Source organism: Apis florea, unplaced genomic scaffold (genome assembly GCF_048593485.1).
Source record: "Apis florea isolate Af1SG1 unplaced genomic scaffold, ASM4859348v1 contig_2190_pilon, whole genome shotgun sequence".
Lineage (NCBI taxonomy): Eukaryota > Metazoa > Arthropoda > Insecta > Hymenoptera > Apidae > Apis > Apis florea.
Window position 1 is genome coordinate 1,814,946 of NW_028256541.1, and position 26,528 is coordinate 1,841,473.

At 33.5% G+C, this 26,528-nt stretch overlaps 4 protein-coding genes across 30 annotated transcripts in view; 2 read left to right on the plus strand and 2 right to left on the minus strand.

Moving 5' to 3' along the window:
• chinmo (Chronologically inappropriate morphogenesis) overlaps nucleotides 1–2,276 on the minus strand; it is a 52,684-nt gene extending 50,408 nt beyond the window's left edge. The window contains exon 1 of the mRNA XM_012483658.3: nucleotides 1,611–2,276. The gene's annotated coding sequence lies outside the window, so the exon portion shown is untranslated. The remainder of the gene's footprint in view (nucleotides 1–1,610) is intronic.
• Nucleotides 2,277–2,344: 68 nt separating this feature from the next.
• RFeSP (Rieske iron-sulfur protein) lies at nucleotides 2,345–5,438 on the minus strand. 6 transcript variants are annotated; one of them, XM_086916488.1, is made up of 6 exons: nucleotides 5,307–5,438; nucleotides 3,696–3,862; nucleotides 3,582–3,611; nucleotides 3,123–3,275; nucleotides 2,866–3,043; nucleotides 2,345–2,789 (listed from the first exon to the last, which is right to left on the minus strand). In XM_086916488.1, exons 2-6 carry the CDS (start codon nucleotides 3,784–3,786, stop codon nucleotides 2,501–2,503), a joined length of 741 nt encoding a protein of 246 aa, XP_086772614.1. In that variant the 5' UTR covers nucleotides 3,787–3,862; nucleotides 5,307–5,438; the 3' UTR covers nucleotides 2,345–2,500. The 6 variants fall into 6 exon arrangements, with proteins under 6 accessions (XP_086772614.1, XP_086772619.1, XP_031771000.1 ...); XM_086916493.1 differs by having other exon boundaries at nucleotides 5,312–5,433; XM_031915140.2 differs by lacking the exon at nucleotides 3,582–3,611.
• On the plus strand, nucleotides 4,832–6,511 carry LOC100867112 (U11/U12 small nuclear ribonucleoprotein 35 kDa protein). The gene is made up of 4 exons (XM_003689691.4): nucleotides 4,832–5,109; nucleotides 5,299–5,514; nucleotides 5,591–5,804; nucleotides 5,916–6,511. Exons 1-4 carry the CDS (start codon nucleotides 5,107–5,109, stop codon nucleotides 6,143–6,145), a joined length of 663 nt encoding a protein of 220 aa, XP_003689739.3. The 5' UTR covers nucleotides 4,832–5,106; the 3' UTR covers nucleotides 6,146–6,511.
• A 3,736-nt stretch (nucleotides 6,512–10,247) lies between these two features.
• TpnT (troponin T, skeletal muscle) lies at nucleotides 10,248–26,518 on the plus strand. Of its 22 annotated transcripts, XM_086916474.1 has the most exons (15): nucleotides 10,326–10,673; nucleotides 13,276–13,321; nucleotides 16,648–16,671; nucleotides 18,979–18,996; nucleotides 22,328–22,358; nucleotides 22,453–22,557; nucleotides 22,688–22,784; nucleotides 22,847–22,883; nucleotides 22,969–23,074; nucleotides 23,153–23,371; nucleotides 23,461–23,553; nucleotides 23,643–23,723; nucleotides 24,010–24,088; nucleotides 24,942–25,020; nucleotides 25,703–26,518. In XM_086916474.1, the coding sequence occupies exons 2-15, from the start codon at nucleotides 13,296–13,298 to the stop codon at nucleotides 25,794–25,796; spliced, it is 1,089 nt and encodes a 362-aa protein (XP_086772600.1). In that variant the 5' UTR covers nucleotides 10,326–10,673; nucleotides 13,276–13,295; the 3' UTR covers nucleotides 25,797–26,518. The 22 variants fall into 22 exon arrangements, with proteins under 22 accessions (XP_031770975.2, XP_086772563.1, XP_086772600.1 ...); XM_086916363.1 differs by lacking the exon at nucleotides 24,942–25,020; XM_086916378.1 differs by lacking the exon at nucleotides 24,010–24,088.
• Nucleotides 26,519–26,528: the final 10 nt, after the last annotated feature.

Below are 26,528 nucleotides of genomic sequence, written 5' to 3' on the forward strand. Positions count from 1 at the left end.
TGAATTTCCTTGGCCGGCTGCATAAAGAATTAGAATGCCAGAACGCGCACACCGGCAGTTTATATAGAGGTGTATAGGATAAAAAAAAAGGAGGCACAGGGGTGAGGGACGTCATGTCCTAAATGCTCAACGCGGCTTTGCACTTGCAACTATGCTTCACGATGTTGCGTATTCAAAATCTTGGAGGGTAAAGCATCGGCTTTGCAAACAATAAACCAGATCGACACAGAGAGACACCGCTTTTCGAGGTTGAATAACAAAGTGCACGGAACTGGCGAGCAAGAACAACTTCATTGCCTTTGTTGGTTGAACCAGGTTGTCCTATGTCATCGAGATGGTCATAATTAACTGAGGCAACGAAAAATACGACTCTTTCGAAGACATTGAGTATGATCAAATAACTACTTTGGTATACGTAGGAAGAGAAACAAGTGAATCTTGTATAATAATATGTAAAATATCGATAATTGTTGGTCTGATTCGAAATAAAATATGTATTAGTCGTATAGTCGAAAAAGAGATCGAAAGAGGAAATATTTCTATAGAAAATTATTTGAGGTTGAAAAATTATATAAATGTGAATTATTGCGTAAAGAAAAAATGTGATTTAATTTAATGACATATATTTAAAATAATTTTTCTGTAAATATATTTAATAATATAGTATTTTTTATTAATTGTTAATAATATATAAATTCTTATTCAATGCTGAATCCCAAATAATATAGGTCTCAATTTCAAGTTATTGATTATAAATATATATTATTATTATACCAATTATTTATATTAATAAAAAACAGTTACGCGTAAATACATAATAAGACAGTAGATCAATTTTAATATGCAGAAGCAGTCTTAGAATAATAACGTTTCGATCTCATATTTGTTTACATGAATCGAAAGGTACAGAAATGGTGTCGCAAAAACTATGAGATTTCTATTCGAACCGTTAACAGGATGCAAAGTATGATTCGAATGTACAAGAGTCATCGTACTCAGTGGAACCAAACATGCAGAAACACAAACATATGTCACCGTTAAGGTTACGAAAACAATTGTTCTAGGTTGTCGTAAGGGTCAATTTGTGCGATGAGAAATTGTATATTGAAATCCATTCAAGCAACGATTGGTTATCGAATACGTTGCAAAATATTCAAGGAAAATTTCATTATTTTATTATAATGTCACTTAAATTTTAAATATGTTCGTGTAATAGTTAAAATATAATTTTTTATTCTAAAATATTGTTATACAAATTTTAATATTATGATATGTAATAATTATATTATATTCTCATGTAATATTAAGAAGAATTATAAAAATATAGATACTTTATAAAAATAAATAACATATAAATATTTGTATTAAAATATTATAAATAAATGCATGAAAATCGAAAAATTAATTCTATTGTAAAAATTTAAGTTATATTTTATATGTTTTTCTTTATTCATATTCTTTTTCATGATCATTTTAAATTTTTATGATATGATATCATGATATGAAAACTAACAATAATAAGCATATATTAAAATAATAATATAGAAAAAAAATAAGATTTATAAGTGAAATTATAAGGTATTGAATATATGTATTAAATAAAAACTTACGAAAATCGGTTTTCCACGCATCCGTTTCCCGCCTTTCTCCGTTTCGTATTCTTCCTTTTCTTAATTTTTCAAACTTTCTTTTAATTCGAAATGTTAAAAATTATTCTAACCCTTTCGCGACATATCATTAAATGCCGGTACCATGCAAGAAAAAAATTCATTTTTAACGAAACATTTCCATCCTTATTTTAAATAGTAGGTCACCGAAATCACTTGTTCTAGGATTAGGGATTTTTGGATCATCATATACAAGAGCGGCGAGAAGATGACAATGTATGTAAAAGAACCGATTTTCGCGAAAAACTCTTAACTCTTTCGTCCGTACGCTGCCAGCAGCGAAGGCAACTGAAAACAGAGAATCGGCAGCCAGATTGTCGGTCACATAGACGTCCTTATCACGCATTGAAAATGAAAATTTGGTCCGGAATCAGTGGCGCCGTCTCGCGGAAGCGGGAAAATTTATTTGATTTTCAAGATCTTTATAATAAGAAATATTTCTTTTATTATAAAATTTAAATAAGCTTTCTATTTGTAAATTATTGTCTTATAATTATAGTAGAATAAATTATTGAAAAATGTACGATTGTATTAAATATTTTACCTAATTAAAAAAGATAAAAATAATTTGTTTTTATGATATATAAATAAAGTAATTATAGAATAATTTAAATTATAATAATATTGATAAAATTAATAAACTTTAAGTATAAATAAAAAATAGAAAAACTATTATATAAATTAACTTAAATTTTTTATTTATATTTCACCGTAGTTTCATAACATTTCGATATAGTGATAGTTCTAGGAAAAAATTTACAAATAAAAATCGAATTTGTGTAAAACAATTTGATATAAATTACATTTATCATTTCACTACATATATTAATACATTAACCAATAACTACTGTATTATCATCGATAAAGTCATAAGGTGGTACTTCCAAATTTAATGGAGCTGGTCCTTTTCTAATCCTTCCACTGGCGTCATAATGAGATCCATGGCAAGGACAATAATAACCACCAAAATCACCTGCATTTGCAATTGGAACACATCCTAAATGTGTACATACACCTAAAACAATCAGCCATTGTGGCTGCTTTACACGATCTAAATCTACTTGTGGATCTCTAAGAATTTTAATATCAACTGCTGCCTCTTTTTCAATCTCTTTTGTTGACCTATTATCATGTAAACAAAAATCTATATTTATATTTGGTTAAATATCATTTAAAAAGTGATACAGAAATTATTTACCTATGTCGTACAAATATAGGTTTTCCTCGCCATTTAAAGACAGCACTTTTTCCTTCAGGAATAGCATCAAGTTTTATTTCAATTTTTGCTAATGCAAGTACATCGGCTGAAGCACTAAACGTAGCTACTAAGTTATGTATGGCTGATTTTGCTATATAAGCACCAGTAACTCCACTTGCTATATAATAATATCAAAATTTATATTTCTATATAATTCTAAAATTGAAATAAAATAAAAAATTAAAAGATTTATTTACCAGCTGTCATAAGATATGCAAATGATTTGCGGCTACTTGAATTTTCTTTACTTTTACTTCTTGGATCTTGTACAGCTTCATGACGATAATCACTAAAATCTGGCCACTGAATATCGGTATGTGCTAACCTCCTCTGTGTTGCTAATAAACTTGCTGCAATAATTAGTTCAATCAAATCTTTGCTTTCAATGTACTATATGAAATAAGCCAATAGAAATATTTTATATATATAATTTAGTTAATATATATATAAATTTATAAATATTTTTTTAGTTCCTAAAATACGCAAAAAAGTTTGTGCAACATTTAGAAACTCAATTGGTATAACAGTAATCTAATCTAACAGTAAATGTGTAAGTACTGAATACAGCATATGATTATATAATCGAAATATAAAATGAATTTTGTTGAAATAAATACAAAAGTTAATAAAATAACTGTGAATTAAAAGTTTCGAACCTCCAATTCCTGAACTCACTCGCAGAGCTCCTGTAATAAGAGATTCATGCAAACTTTGAACGAGAATTCGGTTGACGTCAGATTTAGTAATAATTTTTGTTTTTTCTACAATACCCCTTCCGGTCACTGGTTGCATTCCATTTGAAATGACAGATGTCGATTTTAAGAGTGGTAAGAAATTTGTCGATTTCGCAACAACGTTCATTTTTCTTAATTATTCACGTCGAACCAACTTCATCGAATACCAACTAAAATCCGAAGACTTGTACTGTCAGATGTCTCTGCAATGCAACCTTCATGTAAATTATGTACAGATGTCGCGCAATAATGTGTTGAATATAGCTTATTTAGATACTTAAAATAATGAATAATAATAATATCTTTGAAATATAAAAGTTTCATATATTACTTTTACAATCGAATATAAGAAATAATTATAATTATCACATTTTTATAAAAAAATTCTAGACATAGATATTATTTTTAATAATTATTTTTTAATAATAAACATTCTTAATATTTATGAACATGTTAATCTATATAAGATTCTTTGTAAAAAATTGAAATCCTAAATTACTATTATTTAAACATAAAAAACATTTTTTAAACTATAAAAATTTATATGAATATTTATATATATAAATATATTTGGATAAATGTTTAAAATTAAATAAATTTTTAAAAAATAAATTATATTAATGAAATATTATGTAATAAATATTATGTATAATATATAATGTATAACTACAAAATTATTATATTGTATAATATATCTCATAAAAAATTACAATAAATAATTAATATAAACAAAAAATAAATCATATATTTTACTGTATTAGTCTATAAATAATTGGAATATTGATTCATTGTATAATAGTGATCTATATTACATAATAAATAAATTTATTGTAATACATTTATTGTAATAAATATTTAGATTGAGATAAGAGTCTTAATTATTATCAAATTTATTCTTATTCGACTTACTGATACTTAAAATATTTAAGATGTTGACTAAAATAGGTTTAAATTAATAAATTTTTGGACAATTTTATTTTGAACAATTAAAAAATATTTTCAAAAATTCTTATAAACAAAAGTTTGTATGTTTATGACCTATTGTATTTAAATTTATTATTAAATAGTATTTTATGTTGTAATATATAGTATAATATATATAAAATAAAATAATTATTATAAATTATTCTAATGTTTTTATAATTGATATTTCAAAACACAAAAAAAAAATCAAATATAGCTGTTAAATCTATTCTATTATCTCATCTATGGTAATAGTATGTTATTATGTTATATTGTTATTTAACATATCTTGTTTTTTTTCTATGTGAAATGTATTGTATTTTCTAAAAACAAACATTTTTAGAAAATATTAATAATTATAAATAGAAATATATATTGAATATAATTATATGAATATGAAATATGTATTGAACTATATAATTTGACAGTATTTTTATTCTAATTTAAATTATTGCTGACAATTTATTATAATTTGTCTATAAAAATGGTAGGTAAACAATATTTTATAATAAAAAACAAATCATTTTTGCTATTAAAAACTAAAATATTAATTTTACATTAAAATATTATTTGTATAAAGTATTCATACAATTTTGAAGGTTATGTTTTGTAATATATAAATATTCTTTACTTTAAATTATTAATATTTTTTAAAATGTTAATATATATGTTTCAGGCGAATACATTACAAAATTGGAGTCCATTTGCCAAAGAATATGATCCCTTGAAAGCAGGTAGTATTGATGGTACAGATACAGAACCACATGATAAAGCTATTAGCCGTGCCATGCAAGCGCATTATGAATCTCCTCATGGCTTAAAATCAAAACCAGAAAGAACATTATTCGTTGCTAGATTTGGTCCAAAAATTACAAAACATGATTTAAAGGAGGTATAATAATAATTTTTTAATAATAGTTTTTATTAATATAACAAGTATATACTTTAAATATAAATATTGATTTTAGTTTTTTTCTAAATATGGAGAAGTCATATCGGCAAAAGTTATAGTTGATATTGTAACTGGATTATCTCATGGTTATGGATTTGTAGAGATGAGAAGCGAAGATGAAGCTAAAAGAGTACTTAGACGCTGTGTTGATGCTACATTAAAAGGTTATCAAATTTTTATAGATTATGAGTGTGGACGCACTTTGAAAGGATGGAAACCAAGAAGACTTGGTAATTAATCACATTGTATTTACTTGTAATGTTATATTATATATATAAATAGATGTTATTTAATCAAATTTAAAAATTTTTAGAAATTTAATTAAATATATAATTTTGTAGGCGGTGGTTTTGGTGGTAAAAAGGAATCGGGTCAACTTAGATTTGGTGGAAGAGATAGACCTTTCAAAAAACCAATTGTACCTAATATTATAAGGTCTCATCATCATCATCAAGAACATACACATCATCATACTTATCATCATCACCACATCATCATCATCATCATCATCATCATCGTCATCATTAAAATTTTATATTTTAATCTTATTTTTGGGAATTTTATTTTATAACTAAAAATCATAAATGAAATGCAACATTAAGATATTTTCCAAAAATATTATTGTGTAATATTTTACTTGTGTTCGTTGAAAGATTTTTCTGTAAATTTTGCAGTTTTGACTTGTATCCAATATAAATATTTAAGATCTATATATTTTATAAAGAGAGAGGAACATTAGGAACAATACAATTTTAATGCATTATGAAACAATTTACCATTATTAAATATTTGTTTTCAAAATATTTTATATTTTTGTAAAAATGTTTTTAATTTGTAAATATTATATAAATTTATAAATAATGTACAAATTTTACTTATAACAATTATTTATAATTTATTTATAAATAATATAATAATAAACTTATCAATAAAGAAATTTAATGAAACATTTATTTAATATTTTCTCAATAGAATATTTATGAAATGATATAAATTTAAAAAATATTTTCGAAATTCAGTAAAATACTTTTTTTTTTTATTACATATTTGCTACATTTACATTTTTATAAAACATGATTTTTAAAACTTTAAAATTATTTGAAATTTTATTGGAATTTTTTTAACATTGCATAAATTTTAGCGGATGTCAAAATTCTTAGTGAATTATGTTACATTCACTTTCGAAAACAACATAATACAAGAGAAAAAGAGAAAAACATTTTAAGATAAATCACAAACGTTAAAAAAAAACAATGATTTTATCAAAAATAAAAAGTAATCTATTTCAATTTTAATAAAAATTATCAATATAATTCTCTATTCTTACAAGATCATTGTTTAATTTTATGTCATTGGTTAAATTATTAACATCGAATCATTTAATCGATAAAATTACAGGAATTTAATTTAATAGTTTTATCAGAAAATAATTGACACATCTACGATTAATAATGTTCAATATATTAATAAATAATACGTATAGAGATAAATCATGCGAATTTAATTTGCAAATGAATGAAATTAATTTTTGAAAAGTAAATTATTTTATAATGGAACTTTCATTATTGAGTAAGATAAAAAAAAATTTTTTTTTTGTTTGAAAATGAAATACAATAATAAAATAATATTTATTCAAACTTTTCAATTACCAGAGATTTATATTTTCATTCTATTATATATATATATATATAAATTTCAGAATGTCGTATTAAAATTTCGGCAGAGCTTAAATTCTTCGAATTGAGCGGGCGTACGAGAGATTAAGAGACATCGTACGGACAATTTATCAGCAACGATCATCAACAGAACGACGTAGCCAAGGGATTCGAGCTTTCTGGCGCGGTGTGAAGAGACGTCGTTAGCGTCGTGGAACTTTATACCCGAGCGTTGTAGCACCCTCTCCCTAGCATGGCCCCCTCCATATATGGAGCCGCATCGTGGTTCGACGTCGACCACGCGGACGAAGTTTAAGCCTCCAGGCTGACTCTGATAAGGTAGCCTCTTTCCTCGATTCGTCTCACTCTGTCTCCTCTACCATCGCCAAGGTCTCAGAGGGCCAACCCACATTCGTTTATCGCGACTCCTATTTCGTCTGCTCGGCCGCTGCTCTCGTTTGCACAACACAGCATTTGCTGCGTCCCTAGTGCTTTTTTTATTCACGGACACAGCTGCCGGAGTAGTAACTCGTACGCGATCATTGCTAGAGCCGAATACATGATATTATGTAGATTTTGCGAGCAGTTTTTTTTCTTTTAATTGACTATTTATATCATTTGAATTTTATATTATTAATTTATCATTATAACAATGTACTTGAATATATATTGTATTATTGTAATCATTTTAATTTATTCACTGTAGCAATTATTAGTTTCTAGTTTTGAAATAAGTAAGAGATTTAATTAACGTTTCATCAGAAAATAATTTTAGATATTATAGGAATTTTTTATTCACATCCTTTTGAAATATTTATATATTTTTTTTGTTTGCTCACTCTATATTTATCATATTTGAATATCTCTTTTTTTATTTCTTTAATATTACAAATTTCCATTTTATTAAGATTTTGTTTATATATTATATCAAAAACCATATGTAATCATTGACGAAACAAATTAAAAAAATCATTATAAATAAAATATTTTTTGATTAAAAGATATTTTGTTTATATAGTATATTTATTTATCATTGCCAAATGTGAATAAATTACAATTCGTATATTACTTGCGATAATGATTATATTAATTTTTAATATTCAAAGGTATGCATCGAATGACTTTGAGCAGAATTGCTACAAACTTCATGTTGTCATTGCTCGAAGATAGATATATGTATATTTAGTATACCATGTTCACGTAGACCGGTGGGCAGTAAACTTTCCACCAATGGCGAGGTTGAACATGAAACGACTACAAGACAGATATAATGTAGCTATATCAGCGTCAGAAATAACTTAGTCGCAAAAAAAAAAAAAAAAAAATCATATCTCAAAATCTTGTTTTCATTTCTAACATATGCAGAAATAATTTTTGCTTAAAAAGGAGGAATGAGGATAAACCGATTTTCTTGAAACTTGTAATATTAGTTTTTTATTTTTATTTTATAAAAATTCTTTGGATTTTGAATTTTGAAGAACATGGTTTTCCATATTCGGCCATCATTAAATTTAAAAAAATAAAATATTCACAAGAGAATAAAGAAAAGTCAAATAATTTGATTCTAATAAAATTCCTCGCATAATTTTTAAACAATTAAAAACTCAATAACTAAAATATCATGAAAATATCTTCGATCGAATTACACAAAAAATATCATCGAATGAATCAAACGAATGCAATGACAAAAGAATAGAAACTAGATCACCAGGTTAGATAGAAAAATGCGATTCACCATTTTATACGATTTGAATTGCAAAAACACGTAACGTCAATTCGTAACACGATTGCGTCCCACAATTCGTTAGTTCTGCATTAATACATATTCCGTTATAGCTCTGCATTACACATTTCACACGACTGGAAAAAATAATCACATTGCATGTAACATCGTGATAGACATTTTATTAATAAGAGAGCCATATTTCTAAGTAAAATTTTATACGTATCTCGAATATTATATTTCGTATCTTAAATTTTATTCGAGAAATCAGAATTCATATTAGTAGATAACATCGAGGCGCTTTTCCTCTTGTAGATATGAATACAAACAAAAATGCACTTAAGAGGATATTTCGTAAAGAGTTCTTTTAATTCGCCGTAATTTTTTATCTTTTCCTCTCTAAATCTCTCCAATTCTCCTCTCAAACGCGAGCACAATTACGAACTCGAGATTTTTCGCTTTAACCACTAAAAGCACACTGTATTTCCTTTCCTTCGCGCTAACCATGAATGGGAATAAATGTAAAATGAAAGAAAGATGGAAAGATTCGCGAATGGTTACGATATAACGTTCGAATAAATAGCTATTTTTAAATGACCGTGGATACACTTGGATACTCTACTCGCTGATACTCTTGCACTCTGGGAATTGAGATAGTTACCATCGAGCTAGGAAATTCAGTACGTTTGTTAACTTGAAACTGTGAATGGCAAACGATCTCATGATGAGTACATATGTTCGATTTAAAATACATAAATTAAATCAATCTTCAATCACGAGGGTATATCATACAATAAAATATGGAACAAGAAGAGTGTATATAACTGTTTTAATCATACGTAATTGATTAAGTTACTAGATACTCCTTTAATATCAACCGTCGGTAACAATTATAACGTTTAGAATCAAAAGAAGCGAGCGTCGATATAAAAGTTACAGCTACTTATTCAATACTTAATATTCGAATAAAAAGTATTAAATTAATCTAAACTAAAACACGCGTATTCATATAACACACGTTCCAAAACGATATTTAAGAGAAATATAGTGACGAAAAAGTAGTTCTCTTCTCTCTTTGATCTTCATCCTTCCATCCCAATACTCTTAATCCCATCGATCGTATCATTCACGTGTCCAGTCTTCTCAATCAAAGAATACCAGAATTCTTAGCAAAAAGAGAAGAAAAGGAAGAACAAGAGGGAACAAAACAAGGGTCGAGCGAGCTCCCTCTGGCGATCGATGGATTCGGCTCTCCTAATCGAGATATTCAAAATTCACCTATCCCTCCCCAAACACTCCATGGATGATTGCGGGGGCGGAAGACAGGCGGCGGAAGGGGCCCACGGGAACGAGATCCACGGCGCGGGCACTGTAGAAGGAGTACGAAAATAGTAGCGTGCCAGGATCGTATCACGCTCGCGGCCCACAGACGCGGATCTCCTTTCTATTAATAGCGAAATGAAAGGGAGCGATCCCGAGTCGGCCGTGTAGGCATCGTTCCGAGTCTTGGTAATGTCCAGGCCCTGATCGCAGGACTTCAGAGCCGCTCAAGCCGTCGCGGACTCCACATTCCACCGGCAAAAGCTCTTCCGTGCGTGCCTGTTCAGAAGCATCTACTTGCTCGGCTGGTGCTCCGAGGCGACCCTCATACACGTCACACACACGCGTCTCCCACCCACCCACACACACAACATTGCCATACACATTCACACCGCTCGAGTGTAAGTCTCTTTGATTGCTTTAATTCTTTTTTTTCTTTTCTTTTATACGTGCTTCCATGCCTTCCATCTCTTCCATCTTTCGATCCAGTGATGATACACGCGTACGATAAGTATATTATTTATATATACTCGCTGTTTAATCTTGAGCCATCGTGTGTTTCGATACGAAATTTTTTTCGAATCAGTGACCGCCGTGGATGGATTCGTTGATACAGTGATATACAACACGATATACGATTAGACGTCGGTGAAAAGATGAGAAAGAACATTTTTCCTCGTCTTCGTTGCCGTTCCGTGGATCGATATATATATATATATATATATCAGGAGGGGTGGGAGGATTTGACGGGAGATTCGAGTGTGAAAGTGAAACCCAGTGAAGATGGAATTCTTTGGAGGATCTTGGAAGGAGTGGAGGGATCGTACATTTTCTTTTTGAAAGGATGAAAAGTTGAGATGTAGATAACTGTCGTAAATAGAAAGGATAATTACATCGATCTGTGTACATCGATATTGAAATACACGTTTTTCGGGAGGATTTTAAGGAAGAAAACCTCCTTGTGCAAGTGGCGTCTGACCATGCTGTGACATTATCTACTGGGGCTGTAATTTGAAGATCTCGTTCCAAGCTCTTTCTATATCTCTCTCCCTCTCGAGTTTCTGGATTTTCCTCGTGGAGCACGTCTGTAACAACGTGATGGCGAACTTGGTCTCGTCCTTTCTTAGTGTGCTTGTATTCCAGATATAATGTGACTGGTTAATCGTTTCGAAAATTTAACACGTCTCGATTGGTCCGTGAATATAACTCGTAGTTTAATAAAAATACCCAAGGGCAGAAGGAATGCGTGACGTTGAACGCGCTTGAACAACAGAGAAACCGTAAGATCATTTTTACAAGTTTGTAGAAAAAAAGATATCAATTTTTCTTTTCTTTTCAAATAATTTCCATAATTTTCCAAAAGTTGAATATTTTGAATACAAATTTCAATGTTTCTCTACGATTTCTCGGAATTGGAGGTATAACTCGAAGAGAATGGAAAAATGCATCGAAAATGTAAAATCGTTCATTCGATAATATAAAATGTAATACAACGATATAACATATTGATGAAATATACATGATATACAATTGGCAAAATAACAAAAATATCGATCTACGTTGTTTCATATTTTTCCATAAATTTATCTCTCTTCGCCACCATCTTTGGAAATACACGTACGCGAAAGTAAAAATTTCGATTCTTAAGATTCTTAGTAAACGATCATAAAAATCACTTCCCTTTCTCAACATTGCATAAAGGGAAAAGAGCGTCTGAGAAATCATCGCCTATAAATGTACCACCAATATCCCATTTCAAGACTCGATTATGACGCGTCTTGTGATTATGTAATATTGTTTCCACTCCCACACCTCGTGTCAGCCATCGAACTGGACATCGGCGCCAATCACCAACCGTGTCGAACAAAAATTCGCGAGCAAACATTCTGCAAAGTATAAACATAATTTTTCTTCCAACCTTGAATTTCGATTCCTCTCACGATTCGTTCGAAAAAAAAAACTGTTCTGTTTCGAAGGAAAGAAAGGAAAGAAAAAGGGAAGAGAAAGTTTATAGCGTGACTCGAAGGAAAAAAGAATAGAAGAAGAAGAAGAAGAAGAAGAAAAATTGTGTTATCGAGGTTTAATCCGTTCGTGAAAACAGGAAACAGGATCGATGACGATAACGGCAACGAAGACGACGATGGAGGTGGAGGAAACCTCCATACAGAGCGAGGGGGAGAAAAGAAAGAGAGAAAGAAGGGAGGAAAAGAGTAGAGTAGAGAGAAAGAGAGAGAGAGAGCCAATAAACGAGTGACGAGAAAGAGAGAGAAAGAGATGGTTAGAGAGAGAAGAGTAGAGTTGGTTTTCTAAAATTAGAGAGCGACGAGGAAGAGAAGGGGATGACTCCTTATAGAGCTTGCGACGTCGAGCTTGCGGCCAGGGTTAGCAAACTGGCACTCTCTTTCTCGTCTCAGAATATCAGATTACCTTTGCACCAGTGCATCGTCTCGCCCCTTCGACTTCTTCCTTTCTTTTCTAGCTTTCTCTTTCTCGTGGCGGAGCAAGGTTCGATTTATGCTCGACGACCACCCTCCTTTCTCTCTCTCTCGCCTTCTCTCCTCCTCTCCCTCTTTTTCACCCCTCGGCTTGTTTGTTTCAAAATTTTTTTTCTGATAAGTGCGCCACGTCCGTGCTCCACAGCGTCCCCTCCAGGAAAAAAAGAAACGGACGATCGAATCGTTACACGCGCGGATTCATCCTTTCTTTTTACTTTCTTTCTTCTTTTTTTCTCGATTAATTTTCTCTCGATTCGAGAGAAGTAGATGGGGCCGATATTTCTTTCCCCTCGTCGAGCTCGAGAAGTGCGAACACCAAGCTGTTTTGTAAATTTTTCCGCTGGAAAAGTAGAGAGAGACGATCCGATCGTTCGTTTCCTCCTCCCCTCGTGAACGATAATAATCGTAATTCGAGAGCATTTCAAGCAACCGCGATAAGAGAAGAATATCGTCTCGTGGATGGATAAAATTTGTTGTGTTAATCGGTGGTTTTGTTTGCGTGTTGCAGTACCGTGACCACCAGCAAACATGTCTGACGACGAGGAGCAATACTCGTAAGTATTTGAAAAATTTCGATTCAGAGGGAGAATATTTAGAAGAATTATAAATATTTACGATATATCCATTCGATTCTCGACATTCCTCCACTCCACTTTTCTCGAATTTCTGATCTCCTTCTCCGAGTTCGAACTTTCTTATTCTTATACATATATTGTTTTCTTGGATAAATAACTTGTTAAAACCGATTGATTTTTTTTGAACGAGGCAAGAAATCAGTGGAAAGGGAGAGGGGAAAAGTGTGTCGAGGAGGATTGATACGTTGAAAGTTACGTAAGAGGCGATGCAAGCACGTGTATCGAGCAATGAGAAACGACTAGTAGAGGCGCTAGTCGTTGAAATATCCATGAAATCGGAAGCTCTCCAAGTGGCGGGGAATGTCGAGGATATATTTCAGCCTAGCTTGACTATAAATTAAATGAATAATATTGTACGATATATATATATATAAATGGCGATCGAAGCGTCACATCGAAACATGTCGTCGATAGAATTCATGCTCAGTTCTTTCTTAGAGCCGATTTCCAGGATCGAGAATTCTATTCTCGATGCGACTTACGGGTCAGGTTGCTACATAAGTCGAGGATTATCGAGATACCCTCCCCTTCATTGTCGATCATACAATGAACGATATTCAAGAAAAAATGAATTTCAAGTCCACGTAAGATGAATAATCTCGTCGTGATGATTATATGTGTCCTCACCCCCCCTTATTGTTTGATACTTGTTCTTATCCCTTGTCTGGCCCCCCCAACCCGAGTTTTATTGTTAAAGAATGAACCATCCCCCTACCCCCACGTGTCTTTGTGTTGAAGAAATCGTGAATTGTGATCTCTTTTTTTTTTTAATCGTCACCCTCCCTCGTCGATAGAAATTGCTCGCTAAAGATGTCCGTTTCTCTATTTCGTTTTTTCTCTTCCCTGCATTATTTTATCGCTTGAATTATTTATTTGTCGATAAATTCGTTTCGTGTAAGAAAGAAAAGAAAAAAGAGAGAGAAACGAGATCACGGTCGATCTCAAAGAGATTTTTCGTTTATTTTTGAAACGAGGAAATTCAACAGATATCCTCTAGAGGGGGGATGAATCATTCGGTTGGATCGAACGGTGGATCTATATTCAGTCCGGTGGACGGATGTGTCCAAAAATGTCATAATAAATTATCTCGCAAATTTGTCCGTTTTCTTTGCTCAAATTGTGCCCGAATCGTAAATTTTCACGAATAATAAATTATAGCATTTAACTCGATTATTTATTACGAAGTAATGAATGAATATCTACAAATATATTACAAATATAATATTTGATTCTGTATTTTATATATTCGTTTCAGTAGTTCAGTAGTATTCGTTTCATATATTTTTCCTACAAATTTATTATTTTCACGTATCAATATAAGTTCAATATAAGTTTGTATAATATATTTGATCGATTTATAAATAGAAATAGAAATACATTTTCAGCGAGTAATTCAATAAGAAATTTCACCTGCCCCTAGCCACCCCCCCCACCCCATTGTTGTTTCGGTTTATTTTTCTTTTTTAATTATTTATTCGATAGCCCGTTTACACAACCCTTAACTACCCGTTAACTAACAAATACCGTTTTCCATTTTCTGTTTTACAGCAGCGAGGAGGAGGTGGTCGAGGAAACGTAAGTGTTGCTGGCAATTCCATAATTCCACGGGATCGTTCCAAAAATACATCTAACGTCCATGTTCTCTTATTTTCTCATTCCAGGAAGTAAGTTCCAGAGGCGTGTGCGCGTTTAAGTGTCTGCTACCACCGCGCAGTCACCAAGGAATCGTAGTTGTCGTTTTATAATCTCGATTTTAGATTTTACACAACTCGTTTTAGAGTGAACGGTTCGAGCCGAGAGTTCTTCCAATCCTGATTAGTTTCGTTCCCTGACTTTTTTTTTTTTTTTTTTTTTTTTGCTGCTTGTCATGACAGAAATTTGGTTTTTGACAACAACTCGATTTTTTTTCTCCAATTTCCAGAGAGATCGCTCTTTAATTGTCGATCAAGAATTGAATAATTTCAATCGGTCGCCGGAACAATATTATTGAAATTGAAACTGCAAGAGCGATTATTGTTGCAAACTTATGTAATTTCATACGACCAGTTCGAATTAGGAGAGACGTGTTTTTATTTTCTTTTTTTTTTTTTTTTACAAAAATAGAACCGTTTGGCCATCTCGTTACCTCGAATACCGGTTCGCACACAACAATAAAATACAAAAACAATATTTCGTAATATACGATTCGAACAATATGTGTCGAAAGCAAGTGATGATTCATTCGCGATTATTTCGTCGTGATTGCGATGAAAAGCGATTCGAACCGGTAATTACACATTTTCACACTCGTGCCAATTTCTTTTTTTCTATTGTTAAATCGTATCAAACGATATTACATTATTCAATTTCTATCAACGAGTAAACGAATTTTTAACCGGGAATTTTGCAATCAAGATTTCATATCTACGTCTCGAATTGGAATGGAGTAGAACTTTCGAAGGCAATAGCTGTATCGAAAAATCGTGTTCGTGCCTGAGAGCGATCTCTCTCGAACTATTGTTAAAATTAGAACGTAGTCGTGCTTCTCCCGCAAAAATAGAGCAGACGAATGGCGCGGTATCTTCGAACTTCGAGTCCTATATTAAATTCAACGATGTCGCTTTTTTTTTTTTTTTTTCTGACGAACTCGAATCTACGCCAATCCTATCGAGATTTTCACCAATTTTGCGAAACACAACGCGATTCAATGTTTTCCTCTCTATTTAGCCGATATTTTCCCGATAGATTATCCCGCAATTTTTATTCGAAGCGAAACAACAATTTTCGAGCGTCGAATCGAAGAAGAAAGATATTTCTCGTCGTTTCGAGGGAATCGAGGAGAAATATCGTCGTACCGTTGAAAGATATTTCTCGTCGTTTCCTCCTCCGTGTTTCTCTTATTTGGCAATGAAAAGAGAGCACTATAGAGGAGGGGGGGGATGAATAATTATGCTCGATTCAGATCGATTTTTTTCTTTTTTTTTTTTTTTTTTTTTACATCGACTCGAGCCGTCCGACCGATCTATATTTCTAGATTCGAATTTCAAAATGACTCCTATCTACGACTTTGGTTTATGATCTTCGTTTTTTTTTTTCTCTCTGTTTTTTGCTCACAACAACTCCGTCTATAACAATCCATCCCTTCGTCTGATATCTTCTCCACAAACAATACACAAAAAAATACGAATCGACCAATCGATCAAACCACCAATCACCATCGACCAAACGACCAACGCGGCGCGAATCGAAAAATCGAAAAATCAAAGGCAGCCGGAAGGCAGGAAGATCGAGTAAGTCCCTTGAAAAACAATTCTACGCTCGCCTTGTATCTTGTTCAGGCAGCTATTTGGCAGCAATGTTCACTTCTCGTCTTTTTCTCAGTATTCTCATTCTTTTCCTATCACTCTCTCTTCTCTCTCTCTCTCTCTCTCTCTCTCTTTCTCTATCGCTGTCTCTATCTTTCTCATTTCTTCATTCGTATTTTTTTTTTTTTAATCGTTACCCCCCCTCCCCCCTTTTTTTTAATCGTTTAACTGTTATTTATTGTTGTTGTTGTTGTTGTGGCTGTCGTCTTGTATCTCATTACAAATTTTTTAGTATATTATTTATTCGTATGCGCTATTTCGTCTCTTTGTATTATGCGATGTATTCTTTTTTTTTTTTTCGTTTTTTTTTTTTCTCTGTACATAATATTCTCTTTTAAACCACGAGACAAAATCAGTCTATGTTTTATTCTGTACTTTTGTTTAATTCTCACGCTTTCTATGGTTCATTGGTGTATTTTTTTTTTTTTTTTTTTTTCCTTTTTCTTTTTCGTCGATGCAACAACTGACGATCCTTTCCGCTCAGAAACAACACTCTTTTCATCCAAGAATTTTATTCTTCGTCGTGATATGCGCTACCTCTTCCCTTTCTATGCATATTCTTATTAAACAGAGAATAAATTTTTACATTGGGCGCGAGAAAATTGATTTTTTCCCCTCGAATCTTTCTCGCCAATTCGGTTTTTATCGTCGAGAATCCTCGACGGGGTTCTCTTTTTTCTCTTCTTTCTTTTATTTTCTTTTTCACAATTTTCCCTCTCTCTTTCTTTCTTTTTTTTTTTTTTTTTTTTTTTAATCCCGCCAGAGAAATGCCTGGTCGGATCAAATGGAATTTTCGAGTTTGAATCGGTTGCTCGAACAAAATCTTAGCGTCGGTGATGGAATGTGTTTGAGATTTTTTTCGCGCGTTTTATTTTGTTTCTTCTTTTTTCCCCCCTCCCCTCTCACTTTTCTCGTTTTCTTAATCTTCGATATGTAATTTTCTTTTTTTACCACGGATATCGTTATCGAAAAACTTGGGATAGAAATTACTTGATTTTTTAAATTTCTTTTTGTATCTTTTTTCTTTTTTTTTTTTTTTTTTTGTTTGACTTTTCTCTGTTGCCTTTGATCTATGATCTTCATCCTGTATTGTCTTTGATGCTGTGTCGCTGTTGTTGTGTCGATGGTTGAACGAGTATGTCACTATCTCACCTTGTGTATAATACCATTGTTGCGTTATATCTCTCAAAAATATACATATAGTAATTTTTTTTGGTCGTTTTGAATGAAATAAACATTTTTCATACACGCATACTTTACACAACGTACTCGAAATACGTGTATACTTGAAAAGTGAACGATCCCAAACCGTGTTCTTCTTCTTCTTCTTCTTTTTTAAATTCAACTCGACCCCTTAAAAGAAAGAAGAAACGAACGTTTCTAACTAATATCCAATCTCGAGGAGAAAGATGGCGCTAGCTTCGATTTCATACAAATTTAAACTTGAGAAAGTTAAACAGACATTTAAGAACGAATCGATCCCATCATTTCTAAAAATTGATCCAACAGTTTTCACTTTTCAAGCATTCGAAAAAAATAGACAAATAAAAATTATCCTCAACTCGTCCTCCACGAACACGGTTTCTTATCTCCCCCTATGCATTTTATCTCTGATCGCATAATTATCGTTTCGTTCTCGAATCCTATAGTTCCTGTAGAGTTCACGAGTTTCTCTTCCCCTTGCGAAAAAAAAAAAAAAAAAAAAGAAAACCAATATTCGCGCACGAATACCACTTGAACACAAACGTACAGATGGTAGGACAAGACCGCTCAGTCAGATGAGTAACGACGATAAAGGACTGCGCAAACATGTACTTGAACAACAGACGTGTACACGAGAGGATCGTTCGAATAAAAGAGACGGTGGGCTGCCTCTTCTCTTCTCTTTTACGTTCCATATGCAAAAAAAAAAAAAAGGAAAAATTCTCGTAAAATATTCTCTCGCGGATACCAGTTGCTTAAGCGAGAAACTTTCTTACGATTCGCTCGTAAAGAGGAGGAAGAAATGCGTGGAATAAAAGAGGATGGAATGCGGCAGGCTGTCGTCAATTTTAATGACGTCGTTCTTTTCCTGATCGGAGCTGGGATAAAAAAAAGAAAAAAATGAGAAAAGGAAAAAAGATAAGAGAAAGAACCGATAAGCCAAGCGAAAAACTTTGCTCCCACCGTGAACGAAACATCCCCGAGCAATTGTGATTGTTATTAATCTACCTTTCCTTTCTTTTTTTGTAGGGGTAGGGCGTCCCAAAAGTAAGTTGAATATCTCTCGAACTCTTGTTTATTATTATTACACGTCAATAATACTTTCTTTGTTCTTCGGCCGCTCTCACAATACCCCCAAGCCCAATCAAGACCGCGCTTAATTTCGAATTTTTGGCGGGAACGAGACTCCTGAATTTTCCCCCTGAACACGAGTAATTTGTGGAGAAATTTTAAAATCGGCTTGAAATTCGAGATTACTCGCGGGAATATTTATGAATTTTTAGGTGTTTCGTCCGATCGGGGAAATTCGAAGGGTTTTGACCGTGTTTTTAACGCGTTGCATAAGAAGAGCGCGAAAACTAATATAACTTGTGTCGGCTGGACGATTGCCAAACGTTTCATAAATATGTGTACGATAACGTAATGCGGTTTATTCTTATACCGAAGCTGTGGTATTTCGTTCGAAATGTACCACGTAGCGCAAAGTATGATGTAATTTAATTAACGGACAAACAATTCGGTGGAAAAAGCCATTGTCAGGTGTTTGTTTATCCCACGCCAAGTCTCGATTATTAATAATTCTTTCAACGATTTTCACACACACACACACACACACACACACACACACACGTGTTTCTATTTCTATTTCTTGTTTCTAGAATAGTAACAGTAATGTGTATCCGTGTTCTCAATGTGATCGTTTGGAACAATTTGTTTGGAACAATCACGTGGAATTCGATAAATTTATCAATTTTATGCGTACACTTGACAAGTCTCGATCCCGTCAAGAACAGATATGGTCTAATAATTCGTGGTCTCTAATGCTCGAAGCATAAACACCCCCGCCCCCAAGCTCATGTTTCTCTCTGTCTATCTGTCTCTCTGTCTCTGTCTCTCTCTTTCTCTCACCCCTCTCTCGTGTTTTTTCTTTTTGTCTTTCTCTCTCTCTCTCTCTCTCTCTATATATATATATATTCTTGATTAACGGCACTGTATATAATATCCGTGTGTCAATACATCCGTACAATCTATGTATACGTACGAATATGTGTCCACGATGAATCTGCTGAACATTTTTATCCCGTTTATCTCTCTCTCTCTCTCTCTCTCTCTCTTTATATATATATATATATATACAAACATGTAAAAATTGTTCAATATTCAACTTTTGATGTCGTGTCTCGTTTTTTTGCCTCCTACCTACGTTTTCAAGGAATCATATTCTTTTGATTCCCCTCTCACGATTGGCGAATCCCCCGCCTTCCTCTCTTTCTTTGTTCACATTTCTGTTAATTACGATATGTTCGCAATAATTTTGCGCCATAATCAATCGACCCGCAGCAATATTGTGTCGCAGAAAGATCGGCCAAAAAACCTGTTCGAAGGTTCGCTGAATTTTCGCTCGATTATATATATATGTGCGTGTATTTCTCGAATTGTTTAGCTCGATCCGGTGGATAGTTTCATAATTCGTTTATGTAACTATGAGCTAGCGGCAGTTGTTTATAATAATTGTCAGGCATTTCTGATAAAACTGACCAGATGCAACATTTGGAAACGTTCCCACTTGGTCATTTTCATTTTTCAAATTTGTCACGTCACGAATACACGTTCGTGTATCATTTGACATTGGGATTGGAATTTTTTAGAACTCGCGACCGATTAATTGGATTATATATATATATATATTATTACACGAAGATTCAGCAACCTTTCAGGATGATACACGATCGTCGAGAATTCATTATTCATTGGCCAAGCTCCTCGGCTTTCGACTGTTGCTTTTTCTTTTTCAAGGCGTTGTGGTTAATAATAATAATAATAATAATAATAATAATAATAATAATAATTGATAATTGAGAATGACGACAGCGGTGACGCTGATAACGGCGGCGACTGTGCGTGTTGCTTGCATTCGTGTTGGGAAAGAAGAAGAAAATGTCTGACGAGAAGAAGAGTGAGTGCTAGATTTTTGTGTGCTCCAATTCACTTCCCCAATTATTCCCCAATCATCGTTACGAAAACATTTTTCTTAATTCGTAATTTCATATTGTGTATTATTCAAATTAGAAAATTATCTTTCCAATTCTCTCATCGTTATTTGTTACTTTTTTCTATTCCATTTTCGAAATAATCGAATCATCGTATCATCGCGTATTATCGAAGATTCAGAGAAATTAATTCTTCTGTAATTTTTGAAATGATATAATTAATTCAATTCTACGCTGTTCAGATCTGTCGAAATTTTCTCTTCGAACCTAAGCTAAATCGCTTTCTGTAAAATTGCTTAATCGCTTGTTCTCGAGAGCGGCTTTAAATTAAATTCTTTTTCTTTTTTTTTTTTTTTTTTCACCAGCTAAAAAGAACTAAACGAACTACATCCTCCGAATATCCTCTCCCATTGCCGAGATTCAAAAGTTTTAGCCGTTTATTTTCCGTCACGGCGGAATCATCTTTAAAATTAGAGATCTCTCTTATTTTAAAGTTATCCTGGATTCGATCCACGTGATGTAATTTGATGGATTCGGTAGCCTGTCTTCATATTCGAGAATACATTTGAATTTTGAAATGTCTCCAAATATTTGATTGAAATCGCTTTTTTTATTTTTATTTTTTTCGTATGATAAACAATAAATCTTAAACCTTCTTCGATATATTCTCTGCTAATTTAATCATCAAATATCACGCATAATTTTATTTTTCAAACAACTTTTTGCAAACACAAGTTTTCAAAGTCGAGACAGAGGTTCGATTCAAGTGACCGCGGTAGTTCTCGGTAATACCTTCCATCAATTTTCCAATATCCACGAGAGTCTAATGGATTCTCTCCCCCCTCAGTTTTCCTCAACCTTTGTAAACTCATTAACGTCTCCTTTTCCCCTCAATTCCTCGAGATACACTTCCTTCTCTTCTCTTCTCGCTTAAACACAAACTTTTCAAATTTCTCTTTTTGTCTGTCCGTCCGTCCCTGCGTGCGTCCGTCTGTCCGTTTGCGTGTGTGCGTGTGTCTGTGTCTGGTTGTTGCGCGTGCGATGAGGGAATGCTGGAAAAGAAAAGAAAAAAAAAAAAAAGGAAAAAACAGGAAAAGAAAAAAAGAAAAAATAGCGGAAAAAGAAAAGCGAAGCGAAGGAAAAAAAAAAGAAAAGAAATGAAAAAATAGACATAGAAATATAGAGGAAAAAAAAAAAAAAACGAAAAGAAAGACAAGAATATATTCGCCACTCGAGAGAGAATGATGAGGATGAAGTGTAATAAATAATGGAAAATGGTGAGAGTGGCGTAAGATGGAGATTTCTGGAAGATCTTGCGAGATCTCTCCAAGGACGGGCGACTAGGAACTAAAGAGAGTTACTTTTGTTTTCGTTCCGGCCTACGTCAGGGAGTCTGGGGAGAATATCGAGTTTATGAAGGTGAGGAGACGATTCTCTCAGACCCGATATTAGTAGATTTAGTAACGCCACAACGTATTCACACGTTTCTCTCGTTTCTCTGCCGGCCGTGCAGAGGCAGGAACAGAAGAGGAGCGACCTAGACGAACAGCTCAAGGAATACATTGCAGAATGGCGGAAGCAGAGGGCAAAGGAGGAGGAGGAATTGAAGAGATTGAAGGTACGTGTTCGTAAACCCATCGTCATACGTTTTTTTCCATCTGTCTCTCTCTTTTTTTTAATATTCTATTCGATATTCCACTTCGACATTCCAATATTCCTCCGATTTCTTCTGTCACGTGCGTTCGCAGGAGAAGCAAGCGAAGCGCAAGATCACTCGCGCGGACGAGGAGAAAAGATTGGCTCAGAAAAAGAAGGAGGAGGAGGAGCGTCGCCAACGTGAAATCGGTAAGTTCGTTTCATCTTTATCTTATTTTCTTCGATTTTATTTTTTATGTTTTCCCTTCCAGAGGAGAAGAAGCAACGTGATATGGAGGAAAAGAGAAAGTACGTTTGCCCCTAGCCAACCTTATATATCTCGGATATACAATAAGATAAGCAACATATAAAAAAAACCGATCTTTTTATCCAGGCGTCTCGAAGAATCAGAAAAGAAACGCCAGGCAATGATGCAGGCGATGAAAGAACAAGCAAGCAAGAAGGGTCCTAACTTCACCATCACTAGGAAAGATTTAGCGGTTCGTATCCATAACACGAAACACATATAGATACTGTTCCGTACAACGTTATTAATGCGTTTCTCCCGTTGGATATAGGGTAACCTCACGTCGGCGCAACTGGAGCGCAACAAGACGAAAGAGCAGCTCGAGGAGGAGAAGAAAATCTCGCTGAGTATTCGCATCAAACCCTTGGAAATCGATGGTTTCTCCATCGAGAAGCTCCGGTCCAAGGCTAACGAGCTGTGGGACACCATAGTCAAGCTGGAGACCGAGAAGTACGATCTTGAAGAGCGGCAAAAGCGCCAGGACTATGACGTGAGTAAAAGGAAGAAGCATAGAGACACTCTATGTGGTGATGATTCTTGTGGAGTGGAAGAATTGGAAAAATTGTGTTTTTCTCGTAGCTTAAAGAATTAAAGGAACGCCAGAAACAACAATTGAGGCACAAGGCTTTGAAGAAAGGCCTTGATCCCGAAGCTCTCACCGGCAAGTATCCTGTAAGTAGCATGGATGAATAAAAAGCAGTTGAAAGGGGTAGGGAATCTACTTCTTAAGTTAAGAAATACAATTACTCTCTTTATTGCAGCCCAAGATCCAAGTCGCCTCCAAATACGAGCGTCGAGTGGATACCAGGTCTTATGACGATAAGAAGAAGCTCTTCGAGGGTGTAAGTATATCTTCCATCAGATTCGATCGTCGCTGATTCTTCGATTATATTAAATTGTCCCAGACATATATATATATATCCGTGAAACGATTGGAAAAATCTCAGAGTATGATTGAGAAGGAAAAAGTATTACGTTCAGAAAGTAAAATTTCGTGGCAACAAAATGATATTAATTAAAGAGGGTAAAGAAAAAGCGACACGGTCCGTTTGAGAGAAATAGTCGTAGAAATATAATAAACGAAGGGAAAAAAAAAGTGATCAGTGAAAAATGTCGATTGAATCGCAGGGCTATGACACGCTTCTAGCGGAAATCAACGAGAAACTGTGGAAACAGAAAACAGAACAGTTCATGAAGCGTACCAAAAGTGAGTCCTTGTCGAGATCTCTCTGTGTAAATCACCCCCTTTTGCTTGCATTGTTGGTTGAACCCCTTTAGCCCCTCCGTGTGTTCTAGGATCGTGTTTCTAATTCATGTTGGACTTCATTTAATAGTAGATAGATAGAGCACAGAGATCGTTGGAAATGTTGTTATGCTCGTGTTGTTTCACTTCACAAAGTAAAACGTTCCCATATCCTCCCTACATCGATCGTAATTCATCGCACCTCCCCCCCCCCCATAATTTATTGTTGAATCAAGCATGAACACGAAATTTATCACGAAATGTAAATAAATTTGTTATAAATTTTTAAGACAAGTTTGTAAATCGACACACAAAGTGCAAACTTCATTCATATAACTTTACTTATGCCCTTATTTTACAATGGAAGAATTTTTGCTTATTTAAATTTTTTTATTCAGGAATTGTATTTAAAGTACACGAGAATTTAACTTTTTATTCATTTTATTATTTATTTATTGTTTTTGCAACGAAATACGTGCATAGAAATTGAATATAATAATTGAAAAAATCTTTTTTACACCCACATATTCTCATCATAGAGAGAACATATTTTTGACATTTCACAGTTAAATAAGTCTAATCTGATGTAATAAAACAATGTGTGCAATGTAAAGGAATGTGTAAGCCGATGGTTGATTATTATCTGATTATTACCTTTTAGCATTAGGAATGAACCTAGGTAGCTAAGGTTAATTTGTTCTGCAACTTGTCAAGCCCCGAAGAGACTTATACATCAATATTTTGAAAACCAAGAAGAGCAAGTGCCCCCCGTGTGACGATGTATCCTAGCATGCCATTTTGTCCGTTAATGTTGCAGGGACTGACCGAACAACAGAAGGAGTTCATAGAGAAGCAATGGGCTCAACAGAAGGAGCAATTCCTTGGTCGCCAGAAGAGTATGTATGATAGCTTCACTTTCGAGCAAACGTGACACGTTGCTTCTTATTAGATATTAAACATTTTTAAAAAGATAAAAAAATCTTAACAATAAAATCTTAAGAATGAAGGAAAAATTATTAATTCGTAATAATTGAAAGATATTGTGTATGTGGTTTTACATACACGTTTTGAAAATATGTATAGATCGTTCAAAATATATAAAAAGTATTACGACTTGTATTGGGATGAAACTCCAAAAATGCCAATGCAAAAGCATTCTATTGTTTCTCATCCGTTTATTATTTTACGTATCGTCGTGTGCATTTGCTCGAACAATAGCTCTTTAAAAGCTGATTAGCACTTTGTAAAAAAAACTAGGACAATCTGCAATGGCCATAAAGTGAAGTACGTTTTGTTAAAATCGAAGAATCTTGTTCGATGAAAAGCGAAGAAAAACTTTTTGAAAAACATATGTATTTGTATTTAATTTAATTTTTCGTTTATTCATTTGTTTTTTTTTTTTCGTAGAAATATCTTTATTTTATCGCTTTTCGTCTTTTTTGTCTATATATGTATTCGATAGATACATTTCCAATTTCTTCGCGACGAATCTTCGCTGTCATCGTTCGAGATATTTTCATTATACAAATTGATCGATTATTAAAAATGTGTTTGGTTTTTTTTTCTTCTTCTAAATAGCGAAATTGCCGAAATGGTTCGGCGAGAGGCCAGGCAAGAAGCCAGGAGACCCCGAATCGCCCGAAGGCGAAGAAGACGTGAAGGCTGCGGCTGAAGACGAAGAGCTGGAAGAGCCACAATTCGAGGAGGAAGAAGAGGAGGAAGAGGAGGAGGAGGAGGAAGAGGAAGAGGAAGGCGAGAAGAAGGAGGGAGAGGGCGAAGGCGAGGAGGAAGAAGAGGAGGAGGAGGAAGAGGAGGAGGAGGAAGAAGAGGAAGAGGAAGAGGAGGAAGAAGAGGAAGAATAAATAATCTCTTCCTAAAAAATCCTAAAAAAAACCATGAATTGAATCGATCGATCATTAAGAAATATCGAAACATCCTACGAAGAACCATCGAATTCATACATAGTCGTGGCGGCAGTAGAGGCGAACAATGGCGAACCATTTTTCCAGAATCTTGTTATTATAGATGGCTTTTGCGAGGCAGACGAAAACGGGACAAGGAGGTGAACGTGTGTACGTTATATTTTTCCATCCATTCTATAATGGCGAGAATTCCGGCGAGATAAAGCATGCCATTATTATTTCTCAACTGTTCTACCACTTCTACTTCTATTATTATTATTCTACTACTTCTATTGCGCTATTACAATTATTATTATATTGTACAAAAATACACGCACACACATTATTAAAATAAAAAAAAAAATTTATCGTATAAGACTTCCGTAAGGAATCTTCCCCCTATCCCACGAAAAGATTTGTTACGTATACTTGTTGTAATCAAGATTGTAAATTAAAAAGGCTATGGAAAAAATATTCCGAATCTAAACTTTAATAATGTTTTT